At 41.1% G+C, this 19,463-nt stretch overlaps 1 protein-coding gene across 2 annotated transcripts in view; it reads left to right on the top strand.

Moving 5' to 3' along the window:
* The window catches only part of TMEM87A (transmembrane protein 87A), a 160,647-nt gene that overhangs the window by 69,116 nt on the left and 72,068 nt on the right, over window positions 1-19,463 (top strand). For both annotated transcript variants that reach the window (XM_073610611.1, XM_073610610.1), the window contains exons 4-6: window positions 887-1,000; window positions 3,868-3,918; window positions 4,012-4,059. In XM_073610611.1, coding sequence (XP_073466712.1) covers window positions 887-1,000; window positions 3,868-3,918; window positions 4,012-4,059 — 213 coding nt within the window. The remainder of the gene's footprint in view (window positions 1-886; window positions 1,001-3,867; window positions 3,919-4,011; window positions 4,060-19,463) is intronic.

Below are 19,463 nucleotides of genomic sequence, written 5' to 3'. Positions count from 1 at the left end.
TCCTATTTTTCAGTAACTTCACAAGGTTGCACAACCTTATTCCTTATATGATTTTCAGTGAAAGATGTACCTTTAAGCAGTTCTTGAGCTTCAGACAGATAGTTTTACTTGGGGGAGGGGATGTCATTAGTCTGAGGCAGGAAGGCACAAGTACACCCTTAGACCACCTTCACACTTGCGAATGGGCCCAACACCGATTACATGCGACAACCCCAATGAGGGTTCCCGGCGATTAGCTGTGAAAGACAGCCCTATAGAAAGCAATGGGAAGCTGCTGGCTCACACAGCTAATCTCAGCCACCCGCATGTAATCGCTCATGCAGCGTTAACCCGCTAGTGCTCGGCCCTGGACATACCATCAGGTGGCAAGTGATCAAAGGTAGACAGCTTTTCATTTTGTGATTATGCATAGAAGAGAATGACATTTATTGTCTGTGTCCTGTTAAACTCAGCACAGATTGATATGGGAAATTTTGTGTTTATTTTGTGTCTATACAAAATGTACATGACCATAAAACCAACCATAACCAATAAAAATGATTGCAGCAGCTGTCCTGTAAATGTATATAATCGCATTTATGTCATTGCCTGTTTGAGTGTGGCATAATGGAGATTTACCCTCATTCCCTGTCTTAGACACAACAGGAAGTGAGGGGAAATCCCCCTCTAAGCAAGTTGCCCTCAACAAGACACAGGTAACAATTCAGTCCAGATGTTCTAATCCTTTCCGACTCTATCCAATGCTAATAAAAAAAATTAAAAATTGGCAATGTATATATGGTAAAATGAGACACAAGGATTTCAGTGACAAATGCCCTTTCATTACTAAACAAGCACCTGCTTATGCCAATTTATGCCAGTTTTTAGTTTTTCTTTTCTTTTACAGGAGGAGCATATCAAGAATTATCTTGATAATCCCGACAAAGTTATTCGTCTTGGCCTGACCGGGTCTTTTACCAAACAGTCAAGTCAAGTGTCCTCCTGTGAGAAAAAGCGGCAGGTACAAATTCTATATTTAATATTCCTTCATGTGCAATATGTAGCTGGGGCAGATCTATTTTCCCTTCTACAATGTCATTAATGTCCCCAATATGATGGAAAACAAAGTTAAGAAACAAAAAATTTCTTCCACCGTGGCAGACGGCTTGTAGTTTTCAATGAGCTTCACCCCTTACATTTTTGTAAATATTTTATTATATCTTTTCATGTAACAACACTGAAGAAATGACATTTTGCTACAATGTAGTGAGTGTACAGCTTGTATAACAGTGTAAATTTGCTGTCCCCTCAAAATAACTCAACACACAGCCATTAATGTCTAAACCTCTGGCAACAAAGGTGAGTGCACCCCTAAGTGAAACTGTCCAAATTGGGCCCAATCCAAAATGTCAACAATTCTGTGTTTTTCTGTCAATATGGGGTGCTCTGTGTACATTAATGAGGAAAAAAAATTAACTTCAATGATTTTAGCAAATGGTTGCAATATAACAAAGAGTGACAAATTTAAGGGGGTCTGAATACTTTCCGTCCCCATTTTGTGTGTGTGTGTGTGTGTATATATATATATATATATATATTACACACACACACATATATACATATATTTGGACACAGGCGTGATTTTCATACTTTTGGCTCTGTATGCCACCAGAATAAAATTAAACCTAAACAATCCGAATTAATTTGAAGTGCAGACTTTCAGCTTTATTCAAGGGGTTGAACATAAATATCAAGTACAAATTTTAGGAACTGCAACCATTTTTATACACAGTCCCCCTATTTTCAGGGGACAAATTGGACAAACGAATATAATCATAAATAAAATGTTCATTTTTAATATTTTGTTGAGAATCCTTTACTGGCAATGACTGGCTGACGTCTGGAACCCATGGACATTACCAAAGACTGTGTTTCCTCCTTTCTGATGCTTTGCCAGGCTCTAAATCCAGCTGTCTTCAGTTTTTCTTTGTGGGGTTTTCTGCCTTTAGTTTTGCTTTCAGCGAGTGAAATGCATGCTCAAACGGTTTGAGATCAGGTGATTGACTCGGCCATTGCAGAATATTCCAAATGATAAACCAAAGAGAGTCAATAAATATGTATATGTGGCCAATTACCAGTGAAATCCAAATGTCAAAATCTTCACTTCAATGAATCGCCTACATGTCACATGCGTAACACCCAGTGAACCATATGTGTTCACCTCCTGGATTGACCTTAATCACTAATCAGGGTCAAACGCACTTTTGTCCTCCTGGGGCTATACTCCAGCTAACTCCACAAACATATGCATTCTTTGTGCCATATTCTGCGCATAATATAAAATTAAACCACCTCAACACAGGATCAAACACCGCCTGGTGGTGGCATCAAATGTGCTGTAGCTACTGAGGAAACCTTTGGAGGTGTAACGCATATAGGAATGACCACTGGACTTTTGATACCACCACCGGGCGGTGTTTGGTCCTGGGGTGAGAAGGCGGCTTACTTTTACACTATGCACAGAACATGTTTCTGAGAGTGCATTTGTTTGTGAGTGTCCTGTTTTAGATTTTATTAAATTGCTTTTAAGATGTATGGAGAGCATTATTGGTTTTATTCCTTTTACATGGGTACATTTTGCATGGAGAGGAGGTGGCTGAACGGTGCGCCTTATGACTGCTACTGGGAACAAGGAGCCAGCTGGAGTATAGACCCAGAGGGGCAAAAGTGTGTTTGACCTTGATTATTGATTAAGGTCTAGTCCAGGAGGTGAGCGCATATGGTTCACTAGGTGTTGCATATGTGACATGTGGGTGATTTGTTGAAGTGAAGATTTTGACATTTTGGATTTCACTGGTGTTTGGCCACACATACATTTTTATGGACTTTTTTTTTGTTTCAACATTTGGGACTTGTTTGACACACTGTTTAGTTGTGTTGTATCATTATTTGCATGATATTTTGGAGGAGTGAAGTGAAAACAATGCTGGGCAGCAACTAAGAATTTACAGCTTGTGAGCACATTTATTATTGATTTATGTGTATTAGGTTTCATATGCTATAGATTGCTTATGATGTTTTGCACAAATACTGACTGCGCTGACTGTCTTTCACTTTTTATATTCTGTATTATGTGAAGCTTTTCACAAAATGCAAAGTATTCTGTGAATGGACAGCAGAGAGGAGGGACAGGTAGGGCAGTTGTATAGCAGAGCGCATTTTTGCTGTCAGAGTGCCAGTATAACAATAACTGTATCCCTGGTACTTAGTAAAAATATAAATACGAGAACGATTCACAAGGTCGCATACATTTCATTGACCTAATCTCCTGTAATCCAGCATATTTTTAAAAATGTAAAAAAAAACTTTCTTGATTGTACAAGAAAAGAGGTGAGGCAGGTGGAGCAGCTGGAAAAGACTCTGCAGCTGTTGTATCAGAGACTCTAAGGTCTAGTGTCAGCTCCAAGGAAGTATAGCAATAGTGCTCAGTATAAATGTAAATAAAAGAGACGTCCACAAGGTGGGCATACACCTCCTTGGACTTATCCTTGTATAAACCAGCATATTTGTAAAAGTGATTCAGTTCCTGGATTTCCACCTTAAAAGCTACCTAAAATACTCCACCATTCCCATATTGTGGCCTCACCTAATGTTTGCATTCTTCCATAATAATCATCTCTGGACTGGCAACATCTGCAAATTCAATCCTCTTACACTTTTCTTTGGGACTGAGTGCTGTAGCCAAAGATGCCGTGGAAGGGGTTCCATAAAAGTATATGGGGCTCTACTGCACATGAAAATACATTTTGTTCATGCTACAGTAAATTATTTCAGTTTTGATTGGATGCTAATGGGTTATTTTTAATGATTTCCAAATCTATTTTTAAGGTCCAGTGCAAGGAGAGCTTCCCAATAATAATAGAGGAGAATTCTTCTGAGGTATGTTTCATCATTGTTTTTTTTTTATAAGTGGGTTTTAGATAAAGTTGACCTAATTTGTCTTTCTAACTTCTGCCTCTTTATTTTTTTCAGAAAAAAGAAATAGTTAATGCTACCGTATGTCCGTCTGTAAAGAACAATGTAAGTATTAATCTGGTGCATTTGCTGTTGCACTTTTTGTGTATATGTACCTAGCCTATTTAACATTTTAGTATAATCAATATTGTATGAAAAGGGTTTTGTGTCTACTTCTCAGCTATCTGTTTGCTGTTTCATTGTTTACTGTAATTGTCTCCATGGTTTTGATTCTGGAAGTTTCTGTTTAAAAAATGAGACCGAAGACCCATCTGCTTCTGGGGAGCAAGTGGGGAACCTGTATATAAAGGTTTAAAATTTCAAATCCTGAGCTACTAGCCAGGCCTTAAGAGTTATGCTGGGTTCACACTATCTTCGCATGCGGCTCACAGCAGGGGTCTGTGTGTCCTCGTTCACCGTTTCAGGTACGATTTCAGTCCAATTTAATTGGGCTGAATTCGGACCTGAAATGGACCAAAAGACGTGCAGGGCTCCTGTGCAAATTCGCAGTGGAAATATGTGAGCCAGCTTCATATAGAGCCGGTCAAAATCTCATGCTATTGCGAAATGGATGCGGAGAATCCCGCATCCAATTCACAATAGTGTGAACCCAGCCACCAGTTGCCCCACCCAAGCCCTACCCTGCCCTGCCCCCAAACACGCCCTTGTAAATTATCTCATGAAATGTCACTGTTAAATGTTTGATGCAGACTTAACAACAACAACTTTAACAATATTAACATGAAGCATATTTCATTGATCTGACTGATAAATAAAATAGGGATAAAATATGATTGGCTACTCTAGGCAGGTTTGAGTAATATATTGGCAGGTTTGGGTACTACAGGGTGGTACAGTGGCAGGTTTGGGGCGTATAGGAAGGTATAGTGGCAGGTTTGGGGGAGTATATGGCGGCATAGTGGCAGGTTTGGGGCGTATAGGGCGGTATTGTGTCAGGTTTGGGGAGTATAGGGCGGTATAGTGTCAGGTTTGGGGAGTATAGGGCGGTATGTATAGTGGCAGGTTTGGGGAGTATAGGGAGGTATAGTGTCATATTTCGGTAGTATAGGGTGGTATAGTGGCCGGTTTTGGTAGTATAGGGTGGTATAGTGACAGGTTTGCGTAGTATAGGGCGGTATAGTGGCAGGTCTGGGTAGTTTTGGGTGGTATTTCAGACGATTCCTGTTGGCTCGGCTGAAATTCAAGCAGTGTAGGGCCCTGCCAAATTGACTCAGTTTGACAAAAGTCCACTATTCCATCGACTGTTATTGAAAGAGCCTGTCAGAAAATTGATGGCTGAACAGTGCCTGCTCCCAATTGGGTGCAGCCGTTTGTCAGGGATTTTGATAGCTGGGGACGCCACTTGTCAGAATACAATAATCCAGCAGGCCGAAATCATCCATCTGCAGATGGAGGTATGTGTTGGATTTCATATGGTCATATTGACTTCAATACAAAAACACCCTATTGACGGCAATGCAAAATCGTGTCTCATTGACTTCAATGCAAAAACACCAGCCACATTAATTACATTTAAAAACATTATTTTCAAAAACTGTCCGTTTTCTGTTTTCGGCACCAGAATTTTCATATCGGTGCACCACTACTTCCATCTGTCATACCTTTGTTTTTTGCTGGCGTCCTAGGTTTGGACAAAGTGAATTTATACCCTTTATGGCTACTAATGAATTTATTTCAGTTGAAAATGTTAAGTAAGGAAGCATCTATCCCTAATTCTATTCTGGTTCTGTTATACAGTTTGAGCTTGTTAGTAGTCTTATGTACAGTGTTTAAAAATTTCCACATTACAAATTATTGTTGCTTCAATACCAGGCCTATTCTGGCACTTCTCTCCTACATGTAAAAATCATAATTTTTTTGCTAGAAAATTACTCAGAACCCCCAAACATTATATATGTTTTTTTTTAGCAGACACCATAGGGAATAAAATGGCGGTCATTGCAACTTTTTATCTTGCCCGGTATTTGCGCAATAATTTTTCAAACGCCTTTTTTTTTTGGAGTAAAAACGGTTTAATGAATTAAAAAATAACAAAACAGTAAAGTTAGCCCAATTTTTTTGTATAATATGAAAGATGATGTTACGCCGAGTAAATAGATACCTAACATGTCATTTTTACAGTTATAAAATAGTAAATGTGCCCGCGCTAGTATAGTGTCACATATAAAATATATAATATATAAAAAAAAAAAAAATACTTTCACATATAAAACACATATAATGTGATAAATAAAACCATACAGGTAAAATATAATGCAAATAACTATAAATGATAAACCACCAAGTGCATATAAAGGTGCAATCATGGTAATAACTAATAAAAGTGCAACGTGCTGAAATATAAATATCAAAACACTTTCCAGTGACAAATGAGTGTATATCCCAATTATTAAATACAAATCACAAAAAACGTGAATAAATAGTGTCCATAAAATGAGTATACATCATGCTTCTTCTGATGGGTGTATAAATCACAACACGTGAAAACTGTGCTCTCCCGTGACACCCCACATGTGCTTGCGCTCACCTTCAGTCGTGTGACACAGTAATTAAACGGTGTCAAAATAAGCATTGGGGCCACTGCTAGGCTCACTCAGGATACAATGATGCAAAGACACTCCTCTCAGGTGAAACTGCTAGGCTCACTCAGGTTACAATGATGCAAAAACACTCCTCTCAGGTAAAACCAAGATCCAAAATCATAGAAGAAACAAACAGAGGGACTCCATAGTGCAATATAGCCAGGACATTTATTAAAAGAATAAAGCCCTCCAAGAGGGTACTCACATTAGATGGGTGCTAGAGTGCACCAGACTGTACAGGTAAAATAATAAGCAGCTGATCGTATGGCGTGCGGAATGGCATGTGCAATCCTCCTCCTCTGCTGACAGCTCCGTCCTACCCCTCCCCGACGTGTATTCGGCACAGGGGTTTCGTGCCTTCCTCTGGGGGAAGCATCATTGTATCCTGAGTGAGCCTAGCAGTGGCCCCAATGCTTATTTTGACACCGTTTAATTACTGTGTCACACGACTGAAGGTGAGCGCAAGCACATGTGGGGTGTCACGGGAGAGCACAGTTTTCACGTGTTGTGATTTATACACCCATCAGAAGAAGCATGATGTATACTCATTTTATGGACACTATTTATTCACGTTTTTTGTGATTTGTATTTAATAATTGGGATATACACTCATTTGTCACTGGAAAGTGTTTTGATATTTATATTTCAGCACGTTGCACTTTTATTAGTTATTACCACGATTGCACCTTTATATGCACTTGGTGGTTTATCATTTATAGTTATTTGCATTATATTTTACCTGTATGGTTTTATTTATCACATTATGTGTTTTATATGTGAAAGTATTTTTTTTTTTTTTTTTTTATATATTATATATTTTATATGTGACACTATACTAGCGCGGGCACATTTACTATTTTATATCTATTTACACGCAATGAAACGTGGTTCAGTGCTTGCAGCTTAAATAGTTTACTCCTTAGAGGCATTAGTCCATCTGTGGCTCGCAAGACACCTATATTTTGTATGTCATTTTTACAGGTTACCAGTTTAGAGTTACAGAGGAGATCCAGTGCTAGAATTGTTGCACACGCTCTAACACATGCAGCGATACCTCACATGTGTGGTTTGAACGGCGTTTACATATGTGGGCGGGGCTTACGCGTGTGTTTGCTTCTGAACGTGAGCTACCGGGGACAGGGGCGTTTTAAATGTTTATTTTTTAATTTTTTTTAATTTTGTTTTTTTTTACACTTTTTTAAAATGTTTTTTTTATCACTTTTATTCCTATTACAAGGAATGTAAACATCCCTTGTAATAGGAATCTGTTGTGACAGGTCCTCTTTATGGAGAGATCGGGGACAATAAGACCCCACATCTCTCCTCCAGGCTGGAAAGCATGAGATTGGTGAATCTTTTTTCTCAATCTCATGCTGACAGCCGCGATCACGGCTTTGTTTACTTCCGGGAACCCGGGCGTAACGTCATAACGTCGCGCCCAGGCTTCCGACGGTCATAGAGATGACTGGTGACCATCTGGTCACCAGAAATCTCTAGCGTCGTCATCCGGCCCTGGCAGATTCTTTCTTTTTGAGGGTAAAAGTTTGACGCCATTCCACGAGCGGGCGCAATTTTTAAGCGTGACATGTTGGGTATCAATTTACTCGGCGTAACATTATCTTTCACAATATTAAAAAAAATTGGGCTAACTTTACTGTTGTCTTATTTTTTTATTCAAAAAAGTGAATTTTTTAAAAAAAAAGCGCGCTTGTAAGACCGCTGCGCAAATACGGTGTGAAAAAAAGTATTGCAATGACCGCCATTTTATTCTCTAGGGTGTTAGAAAAAAAACAATATATAATGTTTGAGGGTTCTAAGTAATTTTCTAGCAAAAAAACCTGTTTTAAACATGTGAACACCAAAATTCCAAAACGAGGCTGGTCCTTAAGTGGTTAACTATGTAACTATGAAAAAAAAAAAGTCTCAGCTTTTTATAAAAGATTTATATCTCCCTTCCACTCTTCATATAGCTTCATGTCTGACTCCTAGTTAAAATGGCCATATATCCTACTTTTGGGTGTTTTTATTTATTTTTTATATATATATATTGTATAATATGGGACACGTTCACATCTATGCTTTTTTTCATCCACTGCGTATTTGGAAAGGGACTTTTTTCAACGCAAAATGGTTCTTTTTTTTTGCTTGTTTGGTTCAATAAACTTCAACGAAGAAGCTGCAGAAAAGCATGTAGTGCGTTTTTGCCACAATTTGTGTTTTTTTATCCACCCAACATCAAACATCATCAACATCAACCACACAAATCGCAGCAAAATCACATGTGCAAAAACGCAAAGCAAAAAGCACTACAGAAACGGATCAAAAGCAAACTGCATAGGTGTGAACTAGAGCTGCACAATTAATCGTTAAAAGATTGCGATCTCGATTCAACACCCCTGACTATCTGTAGAGCTTCCCGATTCTTTCATGTAACAAGTATAGTGAGTTCTCTGCTCACTCTGGCAGTCTGCCAAGTTTTTTACAACATTGTAACTCTTCAGTCTTAGATCAAAGGGATAAAACTTCTGTGTGAATATGCAGGAAGTTTAACCACTTAAAGTCTAAACCTTTTTCTGACACTTGTTTCTTACAGTTAAAATCAGATTTTTTTGCTAGAAAATTACTTGGAACCCCCAAACATTATATATATATTTTTTAGCAGAGACCCTAGGGAATAAAATGGTGATTTTTGCAATATTTTATGTCACACTGTATTTGCACAGTGGTCTTTCAAACCCAATTATTTTGTTTATTGTGAAAGATGATGTTACGCCGTGAGAATCATGAGAGGATTGCGATCTATCTTCTAAGCAAAAAAATTGCGATTCTCATTTTTAGCCAGAATCGTGCAGCTCTAGTGTGAACCGAGCTTTATGCTGACCATACATGTGTTGATTTTTGGACGAGAATATTCATACGAAAAATCTTTGTACGTTCGCTGAATGAAAGAATGTCGTTTGAAAATTTCACTTGCTTTTAACATTCAGTTTTAAAATGAATGTAATTTCTGAATGAAAAGCAAATGCAGTGTCTGAAAATTCCTTTGACCTGGAAGTTTTCTATTCTGCTCCTCGAATTTTCCCATCACTGTGGTCCAAAACGACCAGGTAGCTTTTATCAAGCCACTTGCCTATGAAAAGGGAGTTTGTCATACATAATATGTTACAGTTCTGTCTGAAAATTGGCAAAAGGGTCTTTAATTTTTTTTTTCGTTAGATAAAAAATGTGATCTCCGAGTCTGATGATATTTACCATATTTATCTCTTCTGTCTGTTATTCTCAAAGTGGATTAGAGATTTTGCTCTCCATCCATATAGTTGGTTATTTATATTTACCACTGCATATAGATACTTGAGAATAAATTGCCCCTTTTTTTTAACTTTACATAATAACTAAATTATACACCATACTTTTTTTAACGTTATTATCCGATTAATCAAAACAATAATCTGCCAACTAATCGATTATGAAAATAATCGTTAGTTGCAGCCCTAGTTGGAATGCTAGACTTTTCTTTTTGTTGACCACCTTGATTGTTGGTTTGAATTGGTTCTCTTATTTAGTAATGGTGGTTCCACATATTTATTTTCCTAAGGTGGCTAATTAGTTATAGTCTACTTGCTAATTGGAACCCATTACATCTTCATGTTCTATGTCCTGGTCTGACACATCAGTTACAGGATCCTTACCCTTGCTAAAAAAAAAAAAATTCTTCTCCCTCCCCTGCAAAGTAAAGACATAATGTGCTAGTATGCATTGCATACTAGCGCATTATGTGACACTTGCATGCAAACAAAGCCCCAGCCGTCCCCATCCATCTTTGCCCCTCTTCCTTCCGGGGCCATTGACTTCGGCTCTGTGACTGGCCGGAGCCGCATGATGTTACTGCCGCGCATGTGTGCGGGAGCCGCCGGCCATGGCACTCGCTACTGAAGAAATGGCATGGGTACCTGTTTATTCAGAGCGCATGCGTCAATTACCTCATTGCCGCAGTATACTGTATATATCTCCTAAAGTACCTATAGGTAAGGCTTGCCTATAGGTACAAATTGTAAAGAGAGGGTTACAATCTCTTTAAGAATCAATTTAAAGAACTAGGCTGCAGGTGGAAGGGAAAGACCTGTGTATTCTCTGGAATATTGCCTGTGCCATGCGCAACACAGGAGTTGCAGCAGGAGCTTACAGAACTGAATGCATGGCTAAAAACTTGTAAGAGAATCATTTGGATTTTTGATCACTGGGCTGACTTTTTATTGACTTTACATTGTGGCACAACCCATATGCTAAAAGATGGATTACACATAATTGGAAGGTGGACTGCTTTGCTGGGGGGGAGGAATGTATGCAAAGTCAGGAGTATTTAAACTAGGATAGTGGGGCAGCTATGTGACCAAATTAGTATATAGTTGGACAAACAAGTCAGACGCTAATGAAGAGTGGAATGGGAAAATATGGGGGAAGGTCATGGCAGGTGTGACAACCATTAGCATTTGCAGTACTATTTGTACTATAAAAAGCTATGGAAAATACAAATGCAAAATGCAGCAATTCAGTTATGTGTTCGTTCACCGATACCAGAAGTCTGCCAAGTAAAATAGGAAAGTTGGTGCACAAAGAGAACTATGATTTGATTGTTATTGCCTAATCTCAGCTTACTTCTTCACATGATTGGGCTATTAATATTCCTGGCTATACTCTTTTAGAGAGGCAGGGTATAATGAAAAGGTGGCGGCGTCTGTCTCTATGTGAGAAGTGATCTAAAAGTGAATGTGAACAAGGACCTTATTGATGGAGAGTGTGATTGTGCTGAGGCATAATGGAGGCGTTGCATATTGCTGTGTGTATTTCAACGTTAATCATCAGAGGTTGCTATTGGCCCTCCTGTGTTAATGGGGATATAGAGACTCAGCTTCTTCCATAGACAGAAGTGCTGCAAGGGCTAGTACAATGCTGATGGGAAATTTTAACTGCCAGTTATGGCACTGCTGGAACAGTAAAACGTGGAAATTACAATGCAATTTTTATGGCACAGTTTGTAGTCCAAACTAGAAGTGATGATCTGCTCGACCTGGTTATCTCAAACCACGCATAGCTTATTACTAACAATCTTATAAAATAACATCTTGGCAGCAGTGACCATAACATTATTTCATTTAAAATAAGCTGTAAACAACAAATAAGCAAGCACATTTTGCAAGGCCAAGGGCTGCTCTCCAAGACCTAGACTGAGGGGAATGTTATCGAAGAATACAGAACAAATAGGAGGACCCGCTCATGGAAGAGAGTGACAGATGGGCGGGCCACACGTTTCCACGGCCCTGCTCCTTTGTCAAGCTTGGATTGTCTTACCACAAGTGCATCCTCCTTTATGCCTTGCCACCTACCTCCGTTTCACCCAGATCAGAGAGGGTAGTTTCTGTGCATACCACACCGACCTCAAAGCTGTATATAGGTTTCTTCATGTAAGTGGATATTTGATAAAAATGTAGCTTTCTTTATCGTACATCATGGGACACAGAGCCTTAAGTAATTAATGGGTTACAGGCCACCTTCAGGTGATGGACACTGGTATACCCAATCCAGGAAGTTGACTCCATATATAACCCCTCCTCCTTCCAGGAGCAGATCAGTTTTTTCGCCAGTGTCTAAGGTGTTGGTCACGAGTGAAGATGTGCTCTGAGGAGCTCCAGGAGGGATCCATGCTGTATTTAAATAGCCTCCATAGACCAGATCCATCCAAAGCACCACTGAGGCCTAAGTGGATGGTAATTGAGGCCTCGTATCCAAAGCACAAGGTTTTTGCCTGTAACGCCTCTTTGTAGGGCTGGACCCAGGGAACCCAGGGCTTAGGTCTTGCTACATTACATAAAGCTTTCCTGGTGGGGTGCTTTACAGGTCCAGGGGAGTAGGGACCGGTCTTTGAAGGTTTGCTAAATGCAGCCCGCCGTGATGGGTGAAGGTTGGATTGTCTGTTAATTCAGCAAATCCTTCGGCGGGGGTAAGGTAAAGGAAGAAACTTAGGTACTAAAAACACCTATGTATTCTTCTATTAGGGAAAAAATGTTGTCATGCCTTAATTCTCCACTAGAGGGAGTCTATGCACGTACCTTACTCTGTTGTCTTCCCTGTAAAGCTCAGTCAGTCTGTGTGTGGCCGCAGCAGCGTGTGCAGGGAGATTCCTCTCAGGTAAAGGAAATCTGCCAAATGTTTTCTTTCTCCCCCCTGAAGGGATTGGAGGGTTAGGGGGACATCAGCAGTGTACCCCCCTTACACTAAGCTTCCCCCCCGCCAAGGGGGGTGCGGAGGTCCTGCTGGTACTGCTCATATTGTTAACTATTGTTACTATTGACTGCTGTTTCTGTTGCTGTGTGCCTGCTGCTAAACAGGTCTCTGCCCCCCCTTGTTGGGTCTGTAGACCCGAAAGCGCCGCGCACGAGCGCTGGAACATTTTTAAATGAAAAGAGGGGCGGAATTTTTTCGGAGGGGGCTGGGCCTAATCGCGGTGCCATGAACGTCGACGAGGACACGTGGCAGGCAAAAACAGATAAAACTACAGCTGTGACAGTCTCTCCTCGGCTGACGAGGAGGAAACAAGCAGCCTGCACACAGGGACACAGGAGCTGTGGGACACGTGAGGGTTGTAAGCTGGCATTCCTGATACAGGAAGGACACTTATTTTCGCAGCACTAGGCTAAACTTTATAGCGGCTTTATTTGTCATGACTATATTCAGCGAATAAGTGCAATTGTATAGTGCCTCTTTTTTTGTGCTTAGAACTATGCTTTCCAAAAAAGACACCACAAAGACCAAAAAAGTACTAAAGGTTTCACCCCCAGGCGCTAGGATCTCGAGTCGCATTTCCACGCTGTCATCCTCACCTGAATTACCAGTTATGGCAAGCCAGGGTGAGCCATTGGAACAAATTGATGGTGCAACTGCTTCTCACATCTCATCCCCTGTATATGTGACTGAAGATGTCCTTTCCTCCGCCCTGCAGGGTCTGAAAGGAAGATTGGCAGCTTTAATCGCATCCTCCATTCAAATGGATAGGAAGCATGCTAGATCCTCCTCCCCCACTTCAGAACTTTTGCAAGAGGAACAGTGGGCTCAGGATGAGGTGTTACCCTCCGTCGATCAGGAGGAAAAACAAACCGATGATTTCTCTGTGAAGGAAACAACGGTGGATGAACCTTTTTCAGCCTTACATTTCAGAGAAATTGCTGATACAAACTCTTACGGAGATGGTTCGTTCCACTTTCATGTTGCCCCTAATGGAGTCTCCTGAAAGCTAGATTTCTTCCTTGGCTTCCTTAAAACCTTTTCACCTTGTGCATGCGTTTCCTGTTCATGCATTACTAGAACAACTTGTTTTTGCTGAATGGGATCACCTGGATGAGCATTTTCTCCCTCCTAAGAGATTTTCAGTTCTCTATCCCATGGAGGAGAAATTCACCAAGAGATGGAAAGTACCAGCAGTTGACGCTGCAGATTTCCAGTGTGCATAAAAGCCTAACTTGCCCTGTAGACAATGCACCAATGTTTAATGATCCAATAGATAAGAAGTTGGAATCCTTGTTAAAATCTACTTGGTGCCGTTACTCAGCCTGCAGTCACTGCAATAGGCATCTGTCAATCCCTAACAGACCATTTTAACAGAGGTTCCTGCGCAACAAGCCCGGGAATCAGCTGAACTACCAAAAGCATTATGCTTTGCCATAGACGCCATTAAAGATTCTGTTCACCAAGCATCTCTGCTTATGCTTGTACATACTGTATGCGTAGAATCCTCTGGTTAAAAAATTGGTCTGCCAAAGCACCATGTAAAACCCTCCTAACTGGGTTCCCTTTTCATGGGGAGCAACTATTTGGAGAAGATTTGAACAAATATATCCAAACAATTTCTAGTGGAAAAAGTACTCTTTTACCGGTCAAAAGAAAGTATAAACGCCCTTCATTTAAACGGGCTCTTTCCCCTGCGCCAGGGGCTTCTGCCTCTAGGCAGTAGCGACGGCCTACGCCATCAGACTCTAGGGGAAAACCTCATGGTCAGACCCAGGCTCAAAAGAAGTCGTGGGGTCGGAAACCTGCAAAGCAGAATCCTAAAGTCTTATCATGAAGAGGCAACACCCCTCACCAAGGTGGGGGAAAGACTTCTGCAGTTTTCAGAAGTCTGGCAAGAGGAAATTCAGGACAGATGGGTCTTCTCCACGGTAACGCTGGGGTACCAGCTGGAATTTTGGGACTTTCCACCATCTCATTTCCTGAGGTCAAGCGTTCCCAAAGATCCAGAGAAAAGAAAATCTCTGTTTCAGGCACTAGACCGATTAATATTTCAAGGGGTGATCATACAGATCCCCACAAAAGGGCAAGGTCTGGTGTTTTATTCAAATCTTTTTATGGTACAAAAACCAAAAGGAGATGTCAGACCCATTCTAGATCTAAAAAATCAGTTCCCGAAGATCCGCTCCTTTTGCATGGAGATGATCAAGTCAGTAGTTTCTATCCTTCTAGAAGGAGAACTTCTGGCATCAATCGACATCAGGGATGCATATCTGCATGTCCCTATATTTACCGCTCACCAAAAGTTTCTGCGGTTCGAGTTAGAACAGCAGCATTTCCAGTTTGTAGTCCTGCCCTTCCGGCTAGCCACAGCACCCCAGGTGTTCACAAAGGTGCTGACCCCACCTCTAACCAGGTTAAGGGCACAGGGCATAACAGTCGTAGCGTACCTAGATGATCTATTGGTAATAGACCAGTCAGTGGCTTGTTTGGAGCAAAGCATACGCATTACAACCAGTTACCTGGAAAGTTTGGGTTGGATTCTCAACCTAAAGAAATCTTCCTTAATACCGCTAAAAAGACTGGATCATAGATCATAGACACAGTCCAGGAAAAGGTGTTCTTGCCTCAGGCAAAGATCAACTCCATAAGAGAGCTGGTGCGGATGGTCAGGTCAAAAGGCAATCCCTCCATTCGCCTTTGCATGAGGTTACTAGGAACCATGGTGGCTTCATTCAAAGCAGTTCCCTATGCCCAGTTCCATTCAAGACTGTTGCAAAACAGTATCCTGTCCACTTGGAACAAAACTATTCAAGCTTTAGACTTGCCAATGTGGCTGTCCCCAAGGATGTCACAAAGCCTCAATTGGTGGTTACTAACTCAGAATCTGCTGAAAGGAAAATCCTTCAGACCAGTTATCTGGAAAGTGGTAACGACAGATGCCAGCCTTTCAGGCTGGGGAGCAGTACTAGAAAAGACAACTGTCCAGGGATAGTGGTCAAGAGCCGAAAGAACCTTGCCCATCAATATCCTAGAGATTCGGGCAGTGCGTCTGGCTCTAAAGGCCTGGACTTTCAGGTTACGGGATTGTCCTGTCAGGATCCAATCCGACAATGCCACAGTTGTGGCCTATATCAATCACCAAGGGGACACCAAGAGTCTCTCAGCGCAGAGAGAGGTGAACCATATTCTAACTTGGGCAGAAAGGAGTGTTCCGTGCCTATCTGCAGCCTTCATTCCGGGAGTAGAGATTTGGCAGGCGGACTACTTAAGTCGCCAGCAGTTATTCCCAGGGGAATGGTCTCTCCCCCCCGACATATTTTAGGCTGTTTGCCAAAGATGGGGGACTCCGGACATAGATCTTCTAGCGTACAGGTTCAACATGAAGTGAGTCAACTTTGTGGCCAGAACAAGGGATCCACTCACATGCGGAACGGATGCGTTGGTGACGCCATAGGATCAGTTCTCACTGATCTATGCATTCCCCTCTATTCAGTTGCTGCCTAGACTTCTTTGCAGGATCAAGCTGGAAAGAAAGCCGTTAATTCTGGTGGCACCAGCAGGGCCCTGAAGGTCGTAGTATGCAGAAATCGTAAAGATGGCAGTGGAGGGCCCATGGTCCCTCCCACTACGGCCAGATCTGCTCTCACAGGGACGATATTCCATCCTACCTTACGGTCTCTAAATTTAACGGCTTGGCTATTGAAACCCACATTCTGGAGAAACGTGGGCTCTCTGGGTCAGTTATCTCTACGCTGATTAATGCAAGGAAGCCAGCTTCCAGTACTATATATTATAGAGTCTGGAGGGCTTATGTTTCCTGGTGTGAATCCAACGGTTGGCACCCTTGAAGATATATCGTAGGCAGAATTCTTGCCTTTCTACAATTAGGGGTAGAAATGAAATTGGCCTTGTGTACTATTAAAGGCCAAGTCTCAGCTTTATCGTTCTTAATTCAAAGACTGCTTGCTACACATTCTTTAGTCCGAGGTTTTATGCAAGGGGTGATGCGGCTTAATCCGCCAGTCAAACCTCCCTTGAACCCTTGGGACTTGAATTTAGTTTGGTCTGTGTTACAAAAACAGCCATTTGAACCAATACAACATATTCTGTAGTCCTTTTGACAAGGATCCTCAGCAAGGAGCGTTTCGGAATTGGCTTCTCTTTCTTGTAAAGAGCCATATTTGATTTTTCATGAGGACAGATTGGTGTTACGCCTTCATCCAGACTTTTTGCAAAAGGTGGTTTCAGGTTTTCACCTGAACCAAGATATTGTCCTGCCATCGTTTTTTCCAAAACTATGTTCCAGGGAAGAAAAGTCACTACATTGTCTTGATGTGGTGAGAGCAGTGAAAATCTATTTAAAGGCAACTGCTCAGATTCATAAGACTGATGTCTTATTTATTCTGCCAGAGGTCCTAAGAAAGGACAGGCAGCGTCGAAATCCACTGTCGCTAAGTGGATTCGGCAAGTTATAATTCAAACTTATGATTTAAGGGGTAAGATTCCCCCTTTTCAAGTTAAGGCGCAGTCTACCAGGGCGGTTAGTGCTTCTTAGGCAGTGCGTCATCAGGCCTCCATGGCTCAGATCTGTAAGGCCGCAACTTGGTCTTCAGTGCATACATTCACTAAATTTTATCAGCTGGATGTAAGGAGGTATGAGGATATCGCCTTCGGGCACAGTGTGCTGCAGGCAGCAGTATAGGTCCTCAAGTCTGGGGGTACCCTCCAGGCTCCAGGTTGTGTCTCCCTCCCCTCAAGTAGCATTGCTATGGGACGTCCCATTAAGTAATTACTTAAGGCTCTGTGTCCCGTGATGTACGATAAAGAAAATATGATTTTTATAACGGCTTACCTGTAAAATCCTTTCCTTTGAAGTACATCACGGGACACAGAGGTCCCTCCCTTCTTTCTGGTATACACATGTATTGCTTTGTTACAAAAACTGAGGTATTCCCAGTAGTGGGAGGGGTTATATAGGGAGTGGATTTCCCGTCTTAGGGCGTGCCAGTGTCCATAACCTGAAGGTGGCCTATAACCCACATAGTAACTACTATGGCTCTGTGTCCCCTGATGTACTTCAAAGAAAAGGATTTTACGAGTAAGCTGTTTTTACTTGGGAGGGTGCATGTGATCAGGACAGGGCCAATCAGTACTGTCCAGATAGAGGGCCAGGGGTCCTGCATCCTCATAGGACAATCAGAGGAGAATGAAGACACTTCCTGCTAGCTTTAACCAGACACTGATAGAAGTCACAAGACTGCTATTTATTGCTAATGAGGAAAGGTATTTAGCCGTTTATATTTACCAAAATAATTGCATTTCCATGTTCTGTGTACTGTGGGAGACCGGATATAGTGAATGCAGGATCCTTAGCAGGTTTAGTAACATTTGAAAAAAGTGCTTGATTCATACCTAAATGCACAGACTATAACTGGATATTAACATTTATAGGCAATAACACAGGAGATTGAATGTCCAATTGCCTTTAGGGGGTCAGGACAGAATGTATTTTTCTCTTGCTGGAGCAAATTGGACCATGCTTTATAGGGATTATTTTTTGTATTGGTTGAACTAGATGAACTTGCGTCCTTTTGGGGGGTTTTTCCCAACGTAACTGTGTAACTATAACATTGACCCTCTCTTGATATGACCATTCCATTGACATCATTTCATTGACTTCATTCCATTGATATGTTAAGGCTTTGATTCCTTCTCCTATGCTTGTGGTGTGATTTCTCATTCATCGAAAAACTTTTGCCTACCCCTCAGCCTGCTTTTGCATGTCCCATATGTCCAAAAATTACTACTATCTTGTGTCCCTCAATAGACCACAAAGAAATTTAGATTGTTATACTTACTGTAAAATCTTTTTCTTGAAGATCATTGAGGGAAATAGGTCTAGACCCTATGTATTTTTTTTTTTTTTGTTCACAAAACTGAACCTTGATGGTTGCAAGTAAGGTTATACGGGTCTTGGCTTACCCTTTCCTTCCTTTTTTTTTTTTTCTTTTTTTTTTTTTTACCCATACCTTCAGTATAAGGCATATGCTGAATAATTATTACTTTCATGTGTCCCTCAAATGAAGGCAAGCAGAAGATTTTATAGAAAGTTCACAAAATCATATTTTAGTTCTGTTTTCCACGTGAGGCGATTCGCCCTCACTTTTTTTTAAGTCGTGTTGATCTGCTCCTTTCCCCTTCTGCGCCTTACTATTGGCCCATCACTGTAATGTGTGGCCTCACTTATTAAAGTAAGGCAGAATGAGGCAGGACAGTTTTCAATGTTACAAGGAAACGTCTATTTGCATATAAAGATTTTGAGGCTGCCAAGGCATTCTGGAAGCTGTGAGAGGGTATACATGGGCACTTCTAGGTGCTTGTAACTGTTATTTATTTGGAGAAAGCCACAAGTTCACTTCTTTTATGCCACAGACACCGTTTTTAATAAGGAGACGAGGTACAATGTATAATTTGATGAATTTGCTGTTATGTGGTCTGACAATAATAGTGAAAAAAAAGTTTGTGAATGAAGACAAACACTGTTCTTTATATTATGTGAATTGCCCCATGCTCAATTTTCTTCTC

Source organism: Aquarana catesbeiana, linkage group LG13, assembly GCF_042186555.1.
Source record: "Aquarana catesbeiana isolate 2022-GZ linkage group LG13, ASM4218655v1, whole genome shotgun sequence".
Classification (NCBI taxonomy): Eukaryota; Metazoa; Chordata; class Amphibia; order Anura; family Ranidae; genus Aquarana; species Aquarana catesbeiana.
Note: the sequence above shows the minus strand (reverse complement) of the source record. Positions and strands in the feature narration are given on the sequence as shown.